Genomic DNA, 19,825 nt, shown 5'->3' with positions numbered 1-19,825 from the left:
CTTCAGCTACGAGAATAGCGTAGCTGAAGTCAACGTATCTTAGATCGAATTAAAATTACTTACTTTGCGTCCTCGCGGTGCGGGATCGACGGCTGCAGCTCCCCCATCGACTTTGCTTCCGCCTCTCGGACTGCTGGAGTTCAGCAGTCGACGGGAGAGAGATCAGGGATCGATTTATCGCGTCTACACTACACGCGATAAATCGATCTCCGATAGATCAATCACTACCCGCTGATCCGGCGGATAGTATAGACATACCCTAAGAGATTCAACATTTTCTCCTCCTTGCTTTTGCCGAACCCCAACCAACTCCTTTCTTTACAGAATTTGCAGAATATCTACAACATCCTCAAGTGGGCCTTTATTGTTTTCCCACCATTCTGCTTGGGCCAGGGTTTACTAGAACTTTCCTACAATCAGATCAAGTTTGACCTGACAAGCAGCTTTGGAATCGATTCTTATGTGAGTCCTTTTGAGATGAATTTCCTGGGTTGGATCTTCGTGGCAATGGCCCTGCAGGGCACAGTTATTCTACTCCTGAGGGTTCTGCTGCATTGGGACCTGCTCCAGAAACTAAGGTATGTGGTGTGTATCATTTATACTCTGATTTCATGGACATTGACTAATTTCCCTAAGACAGAGGAAGATTAAATCCTTCTGAAAACTAGAAGATAAGACAATCTGATCATTATTCCATTTGGCTGTAATGAGCCCATGCATTATGGCTTTCTATTTCTGTATCTTTATTAGTCACCTAAGCTGGGAAAGAGAGCTTCAAAAGAAGCCAGATGGGAGAATTTGTTCAGTTATTTGATTAACTTTTAAACCATGAGCAGCTTTCTATGAAATTCCTTAGCTCTAATAGCAGTTCTGGTGTAGCAACTAGAAGGAATTTTGCCAATATTATAATATTTTAGATTTTCTCTTTTTTATATTAATTCCTTCACTGCAGGAGACAGGTTTTCCCGGAAAGCTGTGCTGGTAACAAACTATCGATCTCTGACATCCACTTGCAGGGTTCTTCTTCCCTCACGTGCCATTGTACTGAAAGTTCATGTTGGAAAACAAGCAGTCTCCTCCTCTTCCTCCTTTAAAATACTTCTGAAAGCTTGGCTTTTCTGTGAAACATTTTAGCATTAAGAACTGCGCCCTGCCCTATGTATGTTCAGTCTTATAATATGGTGAATTGTACCAACTTATGCTTCTTCAGTTTGATCCTGCTCGCACGGAAGACTGCCTTCTATACAAAAGCTTGCTCTAGACCCTTGTCCTCATAGGAAGAATGGTGGGACAGAGCAAAGGGGTACCTATATGCTGCATGTTCCCTGCTCTTCAAAACCACCTAAACACAGTAAAATTGTGGGGAATTCCTGATGCCTCAGGCAGCATTATTTCCCATTTTGCATTCTGTGACTTGCTCTGTGGAATTAAAGAAAACAGAGGGCACTGATCCCATGGCAGTCTACTACACTTGACATACTGCTGTACATGGAGGGAAGGGACTGGGACATTGCAGGGTTAGAGGCTGTCATCTCTGTGGTCCTTAGCCTTCAACTTGCACTGTCATTTTGGACCAGAGAAGGAGTGTGCACTTCATGCTCACATTTTGTTCACCTTCAACTGCTTTTGCTCAAGAGGAGAACATCTGTGATATAGTATTCATTTTCCTTATTTGTGTGAACCCCAGAGCAAGGCAGGCAATGTGTGTGTTCTTCAAAGCTGGCCTAATTCCAACAAGAGCCCCTTGCAAAGTTTCTAGCAAAGCCACCTCACGTTTCTGGCTTCTCCAGCAGTATCTTTTTCATGGAGAGACCAATGTCAGAACTTTAGTTTAACTTTCTTTTAATAGAAAAGACCTGAAGAGGTTTTCTGTGGGTCCCCTACCTAGGCAGATGCCTGTTTGGCTTATGTCTCTTATCATCCCATCATCCCTGTTTTTCCGTTGGTGTATATCTACAGTATAAAAGAATGTGGCAAGTATTCCTTAAGAAAAGTTTCATTTTGGGCTCATGCTTTTAAAGTAATTTTAATTTGTAGCTTAAAAAAAAAACCCCTACCTAGATGCATTTCACTCCCTGTGCTCCCATTTTGCAAATACTGCTTCTTTCCACCCCCTCAGTTCAGGTGTATTTTCAAATTGTATAGCAGATTTATCTCCATGCTCAAATGACATTTCAATCTAACTTCAGTACCCCTATTTCCCCTGCGGAATAGTATGCTATATCCTTCCATTTTAAAAAAAATGAAATATGGACCATGTTTGTCAGAATCAATGGGAATTACAGAGCAAATGTGTAGGGGTTGCTGTGAAGCATTGGATCCTGTTGAGATTTGAACGGCTGAACCTTAATGGAGCATAAGCAGAACTTGTTGGAAAAATTCCGAAGAAACAATTTTTGTCAATTTGCCAACTTGCCGAAATTGAAATGTTGCATGGAAACGATTTGGTGTTAATGAACTGTAAATGGAGCCCAGGCTTCAAAACAAAATATATTCCAGTTCCATTAAAATTTTTGAGTTTTTTGTTCTGATTTGGGTTGAATTTTTCCCCAGAAATCTCAAAAATATTTGCAGATCTAAAAGTTGTTTTCCATGCCATCTCTAATAAGCAGAAAAGTGCTCCTTTTTAGTTATCCATGAAATGACAGTGCGTAATTTGCCATTTATTGTGATCTTTTCTTCTTAGGAGTCACTGTTCCATCAGCAGCACAGTCAATCCTTCAGAAGACGAGGATGTAGAAGTGGAACGAAAGAGGCTCTTTGGTGGAAGAACTCAAAATGATATCCTTCTACTGTACAATCTCAGGAAATGTTACCAAGGTTTCAGCAAGAGGAACACTGCTGTGAAAGACATTAGCTTGGGGATACCAAGGGGAGAGGTAAAAGGTTCTATATTTTTTCCTTTTCATTTCTCATCTTTAAAAAAAAAAAAAAAAAAAAATTGTGTAATCATGGCAATTGTTCAGGCATGTTCACAAAGTCTGAAATCAAAGCTCTGTGGTTGCTAGCAGAAGCTTTCCAATTGCAGTAATTTCTGAGAAATCGATAATGTTGGGCAGAAGTGAAAGCACTGCTGGGGACTGTTAACATTTTAGAAGCAATTGTTGGTGATTGATATATTACTTTTTGGTTTACGTCTCTTTTTTGTTGTTGTTGTATTCGTTGCATCAAAAGGATTATTTCTTTTGGCTTGTTTTTACTGAGATATTGTATGGATTAGAGTAACCTAAAAGTAAAAAAGCAACATAGATTTTCAGCCTGCTCTTATATGGAAGTAAGTGTTGTTTAGGCATGAAACTACTGTGCATATCTAGTTAAACAATTCACAAACCATGGACTAAATTCTGAATTGTCCTTGGGCTAAACTCTAATTAGCTTAAATAGGAGTTTTGCCTGAGTTAGGAAAGATTAAAACCAATGAGGATTTGACCCTCCGGAAACAGTCCCAGTATATTTGAATGAACCTAAACCTAAATCTGAATCTTTAAACATTGTAGAACCTTAAGATGTGAGAGGAAAGTTAACTAGTTTTTCCAGTTTAAGAGGTATGTGGAGATTTAACTTCCAAAAATGCAGATGAGGAATTATTGCCTTTATTCTATAAATGCTGTCAGGGAAGGGGAGGGTATTTCCTGGTTCCTAATAACCAGTTGGAGGAGGTGAGACGCCAGCATGTGACACTGTGGGTTTTTAACCAATCAGTGATCAGCTGCTAGGAAATGCCTAAGACCAAGTTTATTATTGCTAATGTAAGCCTACTTATCAGACTTACAACTTCATTAAAATATAGCTGAAAATATAAATTGCTTAATTAAATTAAAATAATGTACACCACTAGAATGCAGTCCCTGTCCTAGCATGGGTACATGTTGCAGTGCTTAACTGAATGACATTGGTGGCAGAGGGTACTCCCCTGCTATTAGCACATACTGTTCAGTGCTGGGTTTGGGGCACACATGGTTAGCACATTTCAGACACTGCCATCCACAATATTGACCAGTTAATATTTAAGATGCCACATGCCAACAGCATGAAAAGACTCAGTGCTTGTAAAAACTAAACTAGCTCTTTATTAAGAGAGCTATTTACAGATAAGCTGCAAATGTGTAGTTAGCATTCCAGCATGAGCATACAGACTAACCTCCTGGTGCCTCCTTAAAACTCTGTCCTCCTGCAACCTGTGTGCCTCCCTCCAAATTCCAGGCAAGTTGGTTCAGTTTGGGAGGTGAAATTGGCTACTTGGGGAGCTCACAGCCAGTTCCTCATCATGGCAGTCAGGGATCAGTGTGTTTTCCTGAGGTGGCTGGTAATGTTCACAATGTGGCTCGAAGAACATCGTCTGTAGTTGTTAGGCAGGTGAGCACATTTGTTCATTACAACTGTCCAACAACTTTGTCTGGCCTGGTATCCTCATCCCCAGTGCAGCCATTTTCTGATGTGATAACTGAGACACGTCAGGGAATTACAAAGATGTGGAATGTTTCAATCCATGTGTATTTTGGAGGGTTGATGAAGCAGATTTGAATCTCCATTCTGCAGTGATGTCTGTGAGAAAATGATGTTTCCAGACTGCACTCAACTCTGTGGGAACAGAGGTGGCAATTCCTACAGTCAATGGATGCTTGCACTACAGAAGAGACCATATTTAGGACTGTAGCCCTTATGTCATGATGTGAGGGCTGCAATGGGTTGTAGATCTTCATGCTATATCTATATGGTTGATAGTGTATATACAGTAGGAAATGGAGCCAAACTCCAAACCTACTATTTTTTTTATTACTATATTTAGATAAAGGCTTATGGTCTGTTTCACAAATGTAAATGAGGTATATTGATTTGGCAGTATAGTGGTTTTGATTAAGAGGGTTCTTGATGAAAAGGTAGAAGGTTGGTCAGGTCAAACTCAGGGCTGGTCATGAAACCACAACTGTGAAATTCCTGACTTTCAAATATTTCTTAACTTTAACCTTAACTTTAAACTTCCAGACTTCAAATACTTAGTTAAAAAAACAACTGCAACATTGTAGTAATGTGGTTTTAATGTAATAGTTATTTACAACTGTAATTGTAATTTAGTAAATTTGGTGGTGGGAAAATTGCCTTAGTTTTTTTAGAAAGTAGTTTTAAAAGCTATTATTTGTAAGTTGAAGCAGTTGGTATATTTTCTTTTGATAGTAGGATAGTAAAACTGTTTTGCTGTAATCATAGTTGTGACATAAAGATTATACATATTATTATTCAATTAAACACAAAACAATACGGTATTTGAATCAAACACTCTACTAATATTTCCACTATACAAGAGCTGTTCTGCTGATGAACCTTACAGACATTACAGGCTATACTAGAGGATTCGGGGACCTCCTTTAATTCTAGCTGTTGAGATGATAGAATTTACAAATTCTGCCAGATATGTCTGTAAACTCTTCTGGCCCCAAGTAATTTCGCTGAAGCAGATTATACAATCTGAAAGCTGGGTATACTCCGGGAGCTCTGTTGGATCTAGTGAAAGAGCTCTCAGACTCCTTGATTCCATGTGGTTCAGATTTGTTCGTGAGCTGTTCCAGATGAGGTTTTACAAAACTGTTTGCATAACCAACTCTGGATGGTAAACCCTGCTGAAAGACTTTGCAAACTTTTCCAGATTTAGTGTGAAGTTTATAAACTGTATTGAGCCCTGATAGAATTTTCAGGAGGTCACGTTTCTGTGGTGAATGTCTAGATTTTGTAGCCAACCTTATTAAAACTAGTCCTCTGCATCCAGGGATCTAGACTGAAGAATTTGGAATTTCTGCATTTCTAGACTGAACAGTTAGAGGTGATAGTTGGAGGTGGGGAAGTAGGAGGAGGAAAAGGAAATACTGAGCACACCCCTCCACTTCTGCCCTTCCTCAGACCAGGGGAGGGGAGTGAAGATGCAGATTCCCAGCCTCTAGACCCTAAATCTTGCCCCTCAACACACTGTCCCCTTCATCATTTTCTGAGGATGGTAAGCTGACTCATACCCTCATCATTTGTTGTCATGGTGTCAGCAAGAAGGCTCACTGTCATTCTTCTCAATCCTTGGGGACTGTGAGCTGAACATCCCAGCTCTGTCTGCAGAGGGAACATTGGGTGGAGCCATCATAGGTGTGTGTGTATATGTGTGTCAGTGTTTATTATCTCCCCCTCATCCAATAGGCAAAAACTTTGTTTCCCTGTTCCCTCGGGTGTCGGGAGGTAGGAGGTTACTTTGTCTGCAGTATAAGTACATTTGCTCCCACCTTAGGCACTGTCTGTTAGCAACATATGGGAAATGGCAAAATGGGAACCTCAAACCTTTCCCAGTTTCCAAAGAATATTATTCAAATGGCTTAAAAATTGGCCAGTATCCAGCAAAGAGAAGACAAAGGTGTAAACCCCACACACACACACTTTTATTAATCCTGCTTTTGTCCTTTTTCATGACTTTAAAGGAAAATATTTCGATTGCTTCTAATACTGAAGGTAACTATATGTGTTCACTGAATAGGACTTTCAATGATACAAAGGGTCCTAAGTGTCTAAGTAGTTATTTGCAAAATAGGACTTAGGAAATATTTGAAACTTTTATCCACAGTGATCAAAATAGTGTTTTTATTACATTGCCTTTTCCCTTTAATTTGACTGAATTCCTTTTTCAAAAAACCTTGCAAAGGTTGAAATTACCTCGTGTGTGTGTGTGTGTGTGTGTACACAGATATAATATGAGAGTGTATGCACCTAAGAGACATAGGAATATGTGTTTGTGTATTTATTTCATTGTGTGTGTATGCGTATATTTATACACATTCACTCCATGCATCTGAAGAAGTGAGGTTTTTTACCCACGAAAGCTTATGCCCAAATAAATCTGTTAGTCTTTAAGGTGCCCCCAGACTCCTTATTGTTTTTGTGGATACAGACTAACACGGCTACCCCCTGATACATGCATTCCTATGTCACTTAGGTGATTTTGAAATTTGCACACCCACATGTATGATCTCTACACAACTAGTCCAGGAGTGAAAAAAACAAAACATGATGAAAGGTTAATGTTGTTAGTTGTGATATTTCTGTAAAGATAATTATTACTTTTTTCTCTTTCCCATTAGTGCTTCGGGCTCCTGGGAGCAAATGGTGCTGGGAAAAGTACAACATTTAAGATGCTGACTGGAGACATCACCCCATCTGGGGGGCGTGCTGTTATCAGGACTCCTACAGGGTAAATAGCATAGAGCTCGATCAGAATACTGTTACTTGATGATAAGGCTTATGATCAAACCTAGGAAAGCCTCAGCATGCTTACAGCTCTTTATATCGTATTCCAAGGAGTGGTTTGTATTCTTTCACAATTTACCGCACACCGCATTATTATTACAAAGTCTATGGTGCCAAAAAAAAAAAAAAAAAAAGCTTTTAAAGTCAGCTGACTGGGTTAAGCAGTTTAACATTATTTAATCCTGTCGAGCAGTTCAGTTAATTGGGAATGGGTTGATTCAATCGAGTGGGAGGTAGGAAATGTCAGCAGATATTCTACAGGTACACAAATACACATCCCCATAAATCAATACCAGACCAAAAGATTTTCACTGTTCGACTCCTAAGAAGTACTCAGGAGGGCTAATTTCTAAATGCTTAGTGGAAACCCCCAGATTAATCAAGTGCCGAGGTGATCAGGAAGAGCAGGGGTATTACATAGCAAGGGGACACTGTTCCTGCTCACATACATTTGTTAACCTTGAGTATACTTATTGCCTTGATTTTGGTGCTTTTCATGTGCAATGTCCCCCCCCCCCCCCAAGAAATTAAATGTAAAATGTTAACACACACACACACACACACACACACACACACACACACACACACACACACACACACACACACACACACACACAAAAAGCAACCCAAAAATAAATGTTAAAAAAATACAAAAATCCCTGTAAGTCAAGTGTGGAAAGAATTTTAAATGGAGAGTGATTGCAAAGATTAGGACATTATAGTTTAAAGAAGAGAATAAGTAGTGACATGCGAGTGGTTAAATGAAAAAGTCTGAAATCCTGTATGTATAAAATATGTGTTTATATTTCTGTGTCTTCAAAACTGCAGTATTAGAACAAGCTGGTGGTAATGAGGAAGTTGTAGCCGTAAATCAGAGATTCAGTTATACAGCACTTGTAGATTGTATTAGGGGAATGAGTGGATATAATACCAGAACAAGTGTTAAGAGGAAATTAGTAGTGATTTATGACTGCGTGCACTTTCACTCTCCCTCTCCCTCTCCCTCGCTGTTTCCTTCATGCTTTAGCACCTACTGCTAAGCCAAGCTGACCTGTGTAGTGTTGTCAGTTGAAAAATGTACACTCTCCTCTCTTTGGGTCTGATCCTCATGCCTGGTGAGAGAGAGAGTGTGTGCACAGTAGCAGCCTACAAAGATGACTGGTGCCCCGAGGCACTCATAATTTCCCAAGAAGCCACTTAGAGTAGCTTTGGGAGAATGCTCTGACAGGCGAGGATTGCTGGAGCACAGCAGCAGTCTGGCCACATTCCCTATTCTCCAGCCATATTCCCTTCCCTGGATGTACACCGCTTGGAATTTCCCCAGGCAGCCATTTCACTCTAGCTTTCCTCCACTGCTTCTAGTAATTACTGATGTGGGATGTGATTGGATGGAATTGTTGGTGAAATTGAAAGGCCAGTAAGATGGTGGGGGGGGGCATGGTCTGTGTATCACTTGAGCTAAGATTTAATGCAGGAAAGTGAGGAGATGGAAACAGAAATGCCTATGGTGGGGTATTGCATTAGTTTGACTTGGTTCTCTTTTTGATCTATCAGTCTTTTTTATGTAATTACCAAAATCACCCAGATTAAAAAGAAAATGAATAGAACTCCCTCCCCAGTCCAAACCACCAAACTAAACAAGAAATGCCAGCACAAGGAAATCAGCTATTTTTAGTTATTTTGGTAGCTGTTTTCTATTTGGGGAGTATCATAAACATTTCCCAATTCCAGATATTTCTGAACTGCAGCTTCAGCTAACATGTATTGAAAATGGAACATCAGTGACCAAATCCCGGCTCTTTAGCTACCACATTTATGTGAGTATTTAGAGGCAAAAACAACATTGAAAGTTCACCGAGTCATGGAAAGGCTTCTGTTCCTCTAATTTGCTGTGCACTGAAAGAGGCCCTCTAAGGACTCTACAAGCGCTCAGTAGTTTTTGTTACATCAGGTAGGGTTACCATATTTAAACATTAAAAAAAGAGGACACTCCACGGGGCCCTGGCCCTGCCCCTTCCCCGGCCCTGCCCCAACTCCGCCCCTTCCCCAAAGTCCCCGCCCCAACTCCGCCCCCTCCCCTGAGCGCCCCGCATTCCCCCTCCTCCCTCCCAGCCACGCAAAACAGCTGCCCGAGCACTACCGGCTTCACTGTTTGCCGGGCAGCCCCCAGACCTCCAGACCCTGCGGCCCCGGCCGGGTGCTTCCCCAGCGCAGCCGGAGGCCAGGAGGGGAAGCGCCCGGCCGGGGGCGCAGGGTCTGGGGGCTGCCCGGCAAACCGTGAAGCCGGTAGCGCTCGGGCAGCTCGGCTCTTCAGCTACACAAAGCTGTGGTGTCTGGGGGGAGCAGCAGCAGCCGCCGCCGGGGGTGAATCCGCCTGCAGCTCGCAGCCTGCCGGAGCCGCTCTAAGGTAAGCAGGGGACTGGGGCAGGGATGCCGGCAATACAAAGCTGGGAGTATTTTCCAGGACATGTTCGGCTTTTTGGCAATTCCCCCCGGACGGGGATTTGAAGACCAAAAAGCCGGACATGTCCGGGAAAATCCGGACGTATGGTAACCCTACATCAGGAAAGTCAGTTGTAACTTTCTGAAATCTTGTTTTCCTCGTAAGTTTAAAGGTCAGTTTACTGAGAATAAATGTGCCAAGTATAAAGAAATGGGGGAAAGTGTCTGCATTTTATTTGTGCATGAATAGTCCCTGGGCTGCTATATGGGCTATCCCAGTGTGGGGACAAGAGGAGGCTGGAGTGCATGCAGGAAGCCTTCTCTTTTCCCTTTCCTCCCTCCCTCACCACCACCCACAAGGCAGTTCAAGGCCCAGGCATTCCTGCTGCAAAAGAAAGCAGAGTGGGGCTCTGGCCTTGCACTCCTCTCTCAAGGTCAGCAGAGTTATATTTGTGGGTGGGACACCCATGCAGCAGTGGTAGTTCGGGCTGCCAGCCTTTTCAAGTTCTATGCCACTGGGAACAGCCACTGATAGACAACATGGGTGCAGTGGCTTAAAGACACAATCTTGCCCACAGTGGGGATGGTTGAAATGAACACACATCCTGTATCTCCAATTTTTTTAATCTTTTTCTTGGGAAGATCTACAAACCTCTGTTTCAGCACAACCATCTAGCGAAGGCTTAACTCATGAAGAACAGGTCAAAGGGCTACTTTTAATGGTCAATACCTATACAGTACACAATTTAGAGGATACGTCATGAAAAAAGAAGCTGAATCCTTCCTACACAGTCAGATGTTGCTTATTTCTCTCTGTCTTGGGCTGCTATATATATGTTCAGTTATTGGCACAGATATTTGATAATCTAATTCATATAACTCAAAGGAAAACATAACTTGAAAAAAAAATCCCAAAGCAGCTCAAAAGGCATTTGAACAATTAAATATTTCCTACATGCCTTTACATTGCAATAGATTCATGCACATTGAAATAAGGAAAGTCAGAAATGACCAAATGCATCCCTGGAGTACTTCCATTGAAGTCATTGTAACACCAGGATTGAATTTGACCTGCCATCTTTTATACCAAAGGTCCATTGTTTAGGCCCAGATTTTCAAAAGACAAGATTTTCAAAAGTACCTCGTGATTTTTGGGTACCTCTATTTTGGAGTAGCTGACTTGAGTCACCTTAAAGGGGCTTTATTTTCAGAAAGTGCCTCATACCCACCCACCCTCTGAAAATAAAGCCCCTTTAAGGGGTCTCACGTTGGGCACCCAAAAACAATAGGCACATTTGGAAATCTTGATCTTAAAATTTGTTTGTTTGTTTGTTTTTTAAAGACAAGACTGTGTTTGAAAAACTTAATGTGAAAGGAAGTATTTTTCATGTATTTAAAAAAAAAAAAAGCATTGAAAATCATTTTTAAGTGTTGGAAACCCAAAACCAAAAGCACTGTGTAGCACATGAGAACCAAAGAGAAAATTGACCTCTAGAATTTCACTATGCAAATTGGGCAAAATGTATTAAAAGGTGGAAAGTAAATAATATTTTAAAATGTCATTCAGAGTTAATAATACAAGGAGTTATTGATACCACAGAGCAATCATTTGTTTTTAAGTAAATAGGGCCAAATTAATCCCTCCTGAAATTCCACGGTCTTCAATAGCATCTTCCCAGGGATGTATTTGTCCCATAATATTTATTACTATACTATTTCTTTAATGCAGCCCAAAGTAGATGTGTATTTCAAGTGGTTCCTGTGCATTTACTGTGATAGGCCTTATTGAATTTCCTACTGAAACATATTTATTCTGTCCAAGGCACACAATCAGTCCACCAAAGAATTGCATTTTTTATTTCAGTACTCCTCCTCAGACATGAAGGCTATAGGCAAATAATAAGGTTCTACTACCATGTTCTAGCTGTAATTAACCACTTTAATAAAAATGCTCCAGAAAGAGAGCTAATACAAATGTAGCAGTAATTACAAGCAAACATGACACAGTAATAGCAATGTACTACTTAAAAACAGTTTTACCTTTTCATATTGTATGCACCTCATTAGCACTGGCATAATGCAGTGACACAGTCATCCAAATTATATAAACGATTATTGAATACAGGTAATGCCTCCCAGTTAGAGTTATTTGAAACCTAATACTAACCCAAGCCAAGGAACAATATCACAAGCAGTCACTCTGGAAGGTGTGGAAATGAAACACCAGGACAATGGAATACTATAACATTTCTGACCTCTGTCAATGGGAGTTAAAGGGGCAATACAGGACACAATCAGAAAAAATATCATATTAAAAAACCCCAAATGTCCTTACCTATATTATAAATAATGACACTTTAAAAACGTTAGGAAAATCTCACCACATATCCCATTTTTGAATGATATCTGTTATGTCATAGCCGTCAGTTTTCAATAATATGGTATTGGACTCTCATGCTGTAAGGAATAAGATTGTGTATAACGTACTCTTAAAAGCACACACTTACCTAGAATGTCTAAATAGAAAAAGAAAGGAGACCACAGTGCTCACATTTAGATGTCGCTGTTAGAAACTAAATATCACTACCATGCCACACAAATAGGCACTATACGTCTGTACCATTTTCTTAGGTCTGGTCCACACTAACCCCCCACTTCGAACTAAGGGCTGGTCTACACCCAGCCGCTAGTTCGGCGGCTGGGGATCGAAGTTCTGGGTTCGACTTATCGCGTCTGGTCTGGACGCGATAAGTCGAACCAGGAAGTGCTCGCTGTCGACTGCGGTACTCCAGCTCAGCGAGAGGAGTACCGCGGAGTCGACGGGGGAGCCTGCCTGCCGCGTGTGGACCGCGTCTGAACCGCGGTAAGTTCGAACTAAGGTATGTCGAATTCAGCTATGTTAATAACTGAACGTAGTTATTCACGTAGCTGAAGTCGAAGTATCTTAGTTTGAAGTTACCGCGGGTCCAGACACGGCAGGCAGGCTCCCCAGTTGACTCCGCGTACTCCTCTCGCGGAGCAGGAGTACCGGCATCGACGGCGAGCACTTCCGGGATCGATCCGGGATCGATTTATCGCGTCTAGACAAGACGCGATAAATCGATCCCAGAAGATTGATTGCTTACCGCCAGACCCGGAGGTAAGTATAGATGTACCCTATGTTATGTTGGGTAGCTGCCTTCTTCCCTCCACCTCAGTTATCCTTCTTTACTTTGCCCCAACTACCTTCAAGGGCTCTGTGTGACACACAGCCCCTGCCGCTGAAGAGGGCTAGATAACGATCCCTCAGGAGGATGTCAAAGCACTTTCAAGTATTAGCCACAGACCAGCATAAGAGAACTTGACAGTTTCTTTGGCTCTCACTTCACTGCTACTTAAGCTTAATTCTCAGCACATACTTGTGTCTGAGTGCTTTGTGGAATAGTCATGAACTTAAGCCTGTGCTTAAGGCAAAGTCTGTGTTTAAGTGGTTTGCTGAATTGGGGTCCTATTGACAAGGATTAGATAGGATGGGCACAAGATGTCCCATTGAAACCAGTGGATAAAGTAATTAACATTTGACACTCCTAATATGACTGATTTAATTTCTCTCCCATGAATTCCAGTGTATAGAGAGATTCTCTGTTACAGCAACTCCCATTCATATTTGAACAAGAAGTCATTTTTTATCTAAAATCTTGGATTAGAACTTCATAAGGCCAGAGGGTACCTCTCCAAAGAGGGGAAACTACAGTATTTCTTTTCAACCAGAACTGGGGCTGTTTTCATGGTTATGATATTCAGCTTGATAAATAATTAAAAATGTAATTCAAATAGCTTTACTTCAAAAGCAGAATAAATTTGCATCAATATAATGGCTGAGATGGCTGTTGTAACACTGTATATCAGTATAATTACTTTAATTATAACTAAGCTATAGTTACATTAATTATATTTTTAACCTTGGGTTTTTTATAATGTTAATTGAGTATTAGTATGCACTGAATCAAATGTGCAGTGATAAGCACAATGGAGTTCCTAACTACTTTTGTGATTTGTAAATTTGTATTTCATTTTGACTGACTAATGGAATTTATCTCTCTGTTGAAACCAATGCAAGTACTGGATTATATCACTGCCTTTACTTTATGCTTGTACTGCCTGAAAAAAGCTGCAAAAATCCAAGTGTAAATGAGTGTCAACAATAAGACAAGTCTTCCAGCACAGCAAATGGGGTTTTCAGAGGAGCTGAGCTTTTAGGCTCCTTTTAGGCCAATGGGAACTCAAAACTCTTTTGAGCTATTTCTTTTAGAAACTTAATTTTTAGTTTAAAAGAATTAAATCATTAAAAGCTCAACATTGAGACAATTAGAAATTATTTAAACGAAACACTTCAATTGACCTGAACCAAGAAAATAAGAATTCATTTATCTGAGTATATTTAGTAACAGAGCCGTGTTGAGAATCACTTTCCCATCCTGGGAAATTTTTGAGATTTTGATTTTTCACCCCAATGTGGTATGAATGTAGAAATCTCAAAATTTTTCCCAGGATGGGAAAACCATTCCCTACACAGCTCTATTACTAACTATATTCAGATAAATGAGGAGTTCTTATTTTCTTTGGTTATTTAGGGCTAGATTGCGCTTTTGCTCAATTCCCTATATAAAGCTGCAATGCTGCATGTGGAGCCTTGGGAGGGAAACGTGGCTTTGAGTCCAGCCTCGCTCTGTCTATAGCAATTGGATACATCAATAGGCACAGTGTTTCTCAGCATAATACCAAAACAATACAGCAGCCTATGCTTACATGCAACTTCCATCTAAATGGCTTTAAAAACATCAATGAGGTATAGTGGTTACCTTTTAAATTTGTCAATAGCTTTAAGCAGGGAGCTCAAATGTGGTTGAAGGCATCTGTGTGGCCAGAGTAGATGGGCCACAATATGGCCTTTATCTAGTAGACCCAAAGATCCTGCCATATAAGTATGCAATATGCAAATGGGGTATTATGAAAAACAGTGCAAATGAGCTGTGCAGTTCAGCATGCAGCATGTTAGGTCTGTGATTTTTGTGTCAGTCACTAATATATATATATATATTATATATATATATATATATTGTATTTATTTTTCTCTACAATGTATAGAGGAAGTGTTTTTAGGGAGGGATTTGAGAAATAAAAGGTTAAGGCATGGTAGACCACATCAAAGGGGGCATTCCAGGCATAAGGAAGAAGGCACGTAACCATGGGAGAGTGAAAAGAGATAAGTGAAGCACTCTTCTGGCTATCCATGGGGAAAGAGTCTGGGCCAGGTCTTCAGCCAGGTCTATTGAATCCAATGGAATGACACTAATTTACATCAGCTGAGAATCTGGCCTTCTGTAGTTAGAAGTTAATTTCATTTACGGATATTTCTTACCAGGCTCTGAAGTCTCTAGTATCCTTTGTCTATCTCAGACAGCATGTACCCTAAGCTGCCTCTTTGAACCACAACCCTTTGAGTGACTGAACTGCTGGCATTTGCTTTCTGATTCTTAACCCTTTTGTCTTTCCTTTGAAGTCTGAGGAACAATTGCAACATAGGCCTGGTCCCCACTAAGCCCCCACTTCGGACTAAGGTACGCAAATTCAGCTACGTTAATAACGTAGCTGAATTCGAAGTACCTTAGTCCGAACTTACCGCGGGTCCAGACGCGGCAAGCAGGCTCCCCCGTCGATGCCGCGTACTCCTCTCGCCGAGCTGGAGTACCGGCGTCGACGGCGAGCACTTCTGGGATCGATCCGGGATCGATTTATCGCGTCTAAACCAGACGCGATAAATTGATCCCAGAACATCGATTGCCTGCTGCCGGACCCTCCGGTAAGTGTAGACGTACCCTTAGTCTCTCTTTCCTTCGTGTAATCATTCAATGCTTGCACATCAAACAGGACTTTGAGGATCATTCCAGATAACTGCTGCATATTGGCTAACCATTGTGCCAGTGCAAATCTCACTTTGTGTAAGCTGGTTTTTACAACCATAAAAGGGATTTTCTCTCAGCCTCTTCTGATTAGTTAATTGAATTGTTTCCCACCTATATGTCTTTTCTTAAATGTTGCCCAATGTCCCTGCTTTGGCAGCTCAGAGAATGGTATAATTCTCTCCTGCCAGCAGATGGAAATGGAAAAAGACCACTGTTCCTGTGTTATATGTGATGTTTTACGGAGCTTCCCCCACAACTTTTTCAATTATGATTAGTATAGCGTAACAGTTCTTCACAGAGAAGAGTTCTTATTTTTCCTGTTAGTTTCCCAGAGCAGGCAGTTGTCCTGTTGCAATAAAGATTACATCTTCTAGATGGCAGAGAAGAAGAAACCACCAGCCTTTGTCAATGGTATCTCCTGCTTTGGCTAAAATGCCTAGGAAACTGGACTTTTTGCTTGCATTGAATATTAGATGCTCAGATTCCACAGAAACCAATGGTTTCCTCAGTACTCTCTCCAATTCCCTGCTAGCCAAAGAAATTTTGAGCCCAGCAGCCAATCAATTCATAAATTCTTCTTTAGGTGTAGCAAGTACTGCAGGGCCTTGTTTAGCGGAGTTGCTGAATCTCTCTGTAGAGTACCCTTGTTGTCTTTCCCTTTGGGATGAAGGCTCTTCTAATCCAAGGTTCAGTATACCGTGAGCACCCAGGCCACCTGGGTGTGGCAGCCTGGCTCCTGAATGAACATGTATGAAAGAGGAAGAGGTTTTTGAAAGTGGGTGACTTCTATGCTGCTGCATTCATATAAGAATTCTGCTTCTTTTCCATATCAAAGTCCAGACATCTTCACAGTTTGGTTAAAGGACAGAAACTAAGTCTATTTAGATATGACATCATCTTGCTGAACAAAATGGAGAAATCAGTGGAGTGCCACCAGCATAAAACTAGAGTCAGACAACAGGGCATTAGACCCCTTTGTCAATAAACTTCTTTTACATCTGTGCTGTAGTCTCTGTTAAGTCACTGAATCAATGTGTGGTGATGTTTTTCATGCCTCAGTTTCCCTATCTGTAGAATGAGGGTAAAAATGCCTTTTTCTGTAAAGCACTTTGCAATCTGTGAATGAAAAGGCTATAGAAGAGCTAAGTCTAATTATTTTATTATTACAACATTCAACCTTAAGTCTTACTAGTTCTGCCTTAGATAAGGTTACCTCAACATTTGGCGCATTATCTAATTGTTCTTATACTTATTAGAGAGAGTGCCTAGATAATTAACTTTACTTCAGTATATGCAGTATTCTAAGGTATTACCTAAAGCTATTGACAAGTTTAAAAGGTAACCACTAAAGGTCATTGATGTTTTTAAAGCAATTTAGATGCAAATTGTTCTGTAAGCTTAGGCTGTTTTGGTATTATGCTGAGAAACACTGTGTCTATTGATATATCCAATTGCTATAGACAGAGCGAGCCTGGACTCTGTCATCATAGAATCTTGCTTCATATATAAAATCAACTTTATTTTCTCTTCCTGCTCTTTCTCATTTACATGGATTAGCTTAATAACATCATGCATATTATATGTGTATGTGCTGAGGGAGGAGGAGGAGAATATAATTAATGCAACTAATAGCTTTAAAATATAAATTAAGAATAATTATGGTTTAAATGCAAAACCCTTTACAGTACAGCAGATAATGAGGAGGATTTTTGGTGTAACACCATGTTAACAGGTGGAATGCTAATTTCTCCTGTACACATGAAAGTAAAATGGAAAGATGAGAGATTTCCTTGGAGGTCAATTTATTTTAAAGCAGTGGGGAGTGGTGGTTTCCTTCCTTGAGTCAGGAGAGCATTTGAAAACTCAGCTGTCTTTTTGATTAATCTGTTTTTTCAGCATGCAACAAAAGCATAGGGCAAAGCTAAAAAGCACTCATCCCATAGTCATTTTGATTTGGAGATCCCAGTCAGTGAGATTGCTTATACTGCACTGGGGGAAGAACAGGCATCACACTATACATAACAGTAAAGTCTCAAACACCCACCACCTCAAATGGCTTTTTGTCCTCTGTAAAGCATATATGACATATTTCTATCGTGTAAAGAGCTAAAGGCAATAAAAAAACAAAGGCCCTAATGTTGCTATTGGATCTGCTAGCAAGGACCTTTGTACCCATTAGGACTCCACATAAGTACAAGGTCTGCACTAGTTGGTCTAATTGCATGATCGGGGCAAAAGTGTGCAAGGCTACATGGCAAAATATTTCAAACTCCTTTGCAATGTGTCCCACCTTTATGGAAGTGATACTTCACCATAGGGACCCCCTGTATTTCTACGTCTTTATGCTGAACTGGAAGCAAGATACTGATATTGTCTTGAACAATCGGTGGAGCCAGGGACTCTAAATGGGTTCTATTGCCCTAAGCAAAATAGAAAACTAGCTAAAGTACATCCCTATTGAGGCATAGTCACTCAAACTGAGACTTAATGAATGTTTTCGCTGTTTGTTATTTTGCTTCCATTGGTGATCTTTTCCACCCGGATGGTAGAACCAGTTTCTAGTAACTGAATGGGACTCACTAAACTAAATTCCTCCCTAATGAAAGTTTCCAGAAGTTAGCAAAATTACCCCAGCATTTAATTTGGTCTCCTACATATGTGCCTTGCATATTGCCTCAAGTCAAGACTTTAGTGCTCCAAAAGGAGCAGCTGTGCCAAAAGGAAGGTTTGTATTGCTCTGCTCTGTTTGCCTTAATTTGAGGTTGCTCTGTGTATCTCTTACAATGTCTTTGGTGCCCAGGAAGGAATTGACTATAAATAGAATTTCTGCATGTCAGAGTTCATTATGGAAGGAATCCACTGCCTCTGCCAATTTATGCTAATATAGTCCATATTAGTAAATCCATGCCCTAAGGTGCAGATGGCTTTAAAAAACCATTTAATTTGAGTTAGATATGCTTGAAATAGTGCTGGGAGAAATTCTGTAATGTTTATATATATATATATATATATATATTTTTAAAGAGCAACCCTTGAACTGACCATAGGCAAATGGTGAGGTTTAATCCTGACTTTCATTTTGTTGTGTCACATTTTAGAGTTTAACAGAGCTCCCCACATGCACTTCTTGGTTCAATGCAAACTCACATATCTTTTATATAAAGAGCAAGAAGTCCATTCCAACGAGTCCCCAGCAAGGTGCATCGTATGATGATAAATTAACTTTTGAGAGCATTTAAAATACTTTGATACTATGGTTCAGCATGTAAAATACACAGTTTATACTAATGTCTCCCCAGACAAGAGAGCTTTGTAAAGAATTAGCAGATACATATTTATGCTTTCTACAATTTTGGAATTTGTAGCCCATCTACATAGAACATTTGCTTTTCCATTTCCAAATGATTACCTGTGTATTCAACCTTATTAATCAGTTTCATAGCAACACAGAAACACTATGGGGAAATAAAAAGAATATCATATTGTAACTCAAAGCCTTTTTTTTATTATTACCTCCCCCCCCCCCCCCCCCGCCCCGAGCTCATCAGACTTTAGACCTGTCAAAAATCAAGATGCTTTTTTATATAGTTGCACTGGTTGTCTGAATCATTTTCTGTAAATTTAAATCAGCACCACCAAATGTTGGATTAGGTATTGGAATAAATAAGGGTACATTTAGCATCATTATGGGTAATGAGACACCGTTGCAATCAAGCCTGCTTCTTAGCAGTGAATGCAGTTTCTAGTAATGTTGTACAGCTACAAAGCTGAGGCCAAAGACTCTGAAATGAGGGAGATAATTTATAAGTGACAAGTGTGATTTTTATCTGGATATCATCATTTAAACTATTAGGCATTTAATATTTCTGTTTTTGTTTCTTCACACACACACACCACATACACACACCCATACCTCTCTCTGTAAATTACTGAAGGATCTGCTTATCAGTCAGTATAAGCACTCTGCTGTGCTTGAGACAAGGCACATAACTAGCCTTACCCTTTATGAAACTGGCTGTTCCTGAAGTGTTCTACATCTTCAGGTCTGGTCATTCTTCTGTATTAAAGAAGAGTTTCATGAGGATGGTTTAATGAGGTGGAGGGGGAAGGTACACCTATGAAGTCAATTACTACATACCACATCTTTTCCCAAGGCCTGC

At 40.4% G+C, this 19,825-nt stretch overlaps 1 protein-coding gene across 1 annotated transcript in view; it reads left to right on the top strand.

The window, feature by feature from the left end:
- Positions 1 to 19,825, top strand: part of ABCA13 (ATP binding cassette subfamily A member 13) — a 300,907-nt gene that overhangs the window by 243,150 nt on the left and 37,932 nt on the right. The window contains exons 56-58 of the mRNA XM_065398392.1: positions 325 to 578; positions 2,687 to 2,879; positions 7,113 to 7,222. Coding sequence (XP_065254464.1) covers positions 325 to 578; positions 2,687 to 2,879; positions 7,113 to 7,222 — 557 coding nt within the window. The remainder of the gene's footprint in view (positions 1 to 324; positions 579 to 2,686; positions 2,880 to 7,112; positions 7,223 to 19,825) is intronic.

This window comes from Emys orbicularis, chromosome 2 (assembly GCF_028017835.1).
Source record: "Emys orbicularis isolate rEmyOrb1 chromosome 2, rEmyOrb1.hap1, whole genome shotgun sequence".
Taxonomy (NCBI): Eukaryota; Metazoa; Chordata; order Testudines; family Emydidae; genus Emys; species Emys orbicularis.
This window is presented reverse-complemented; position numbering and strand designations above follow the sequence as displayed.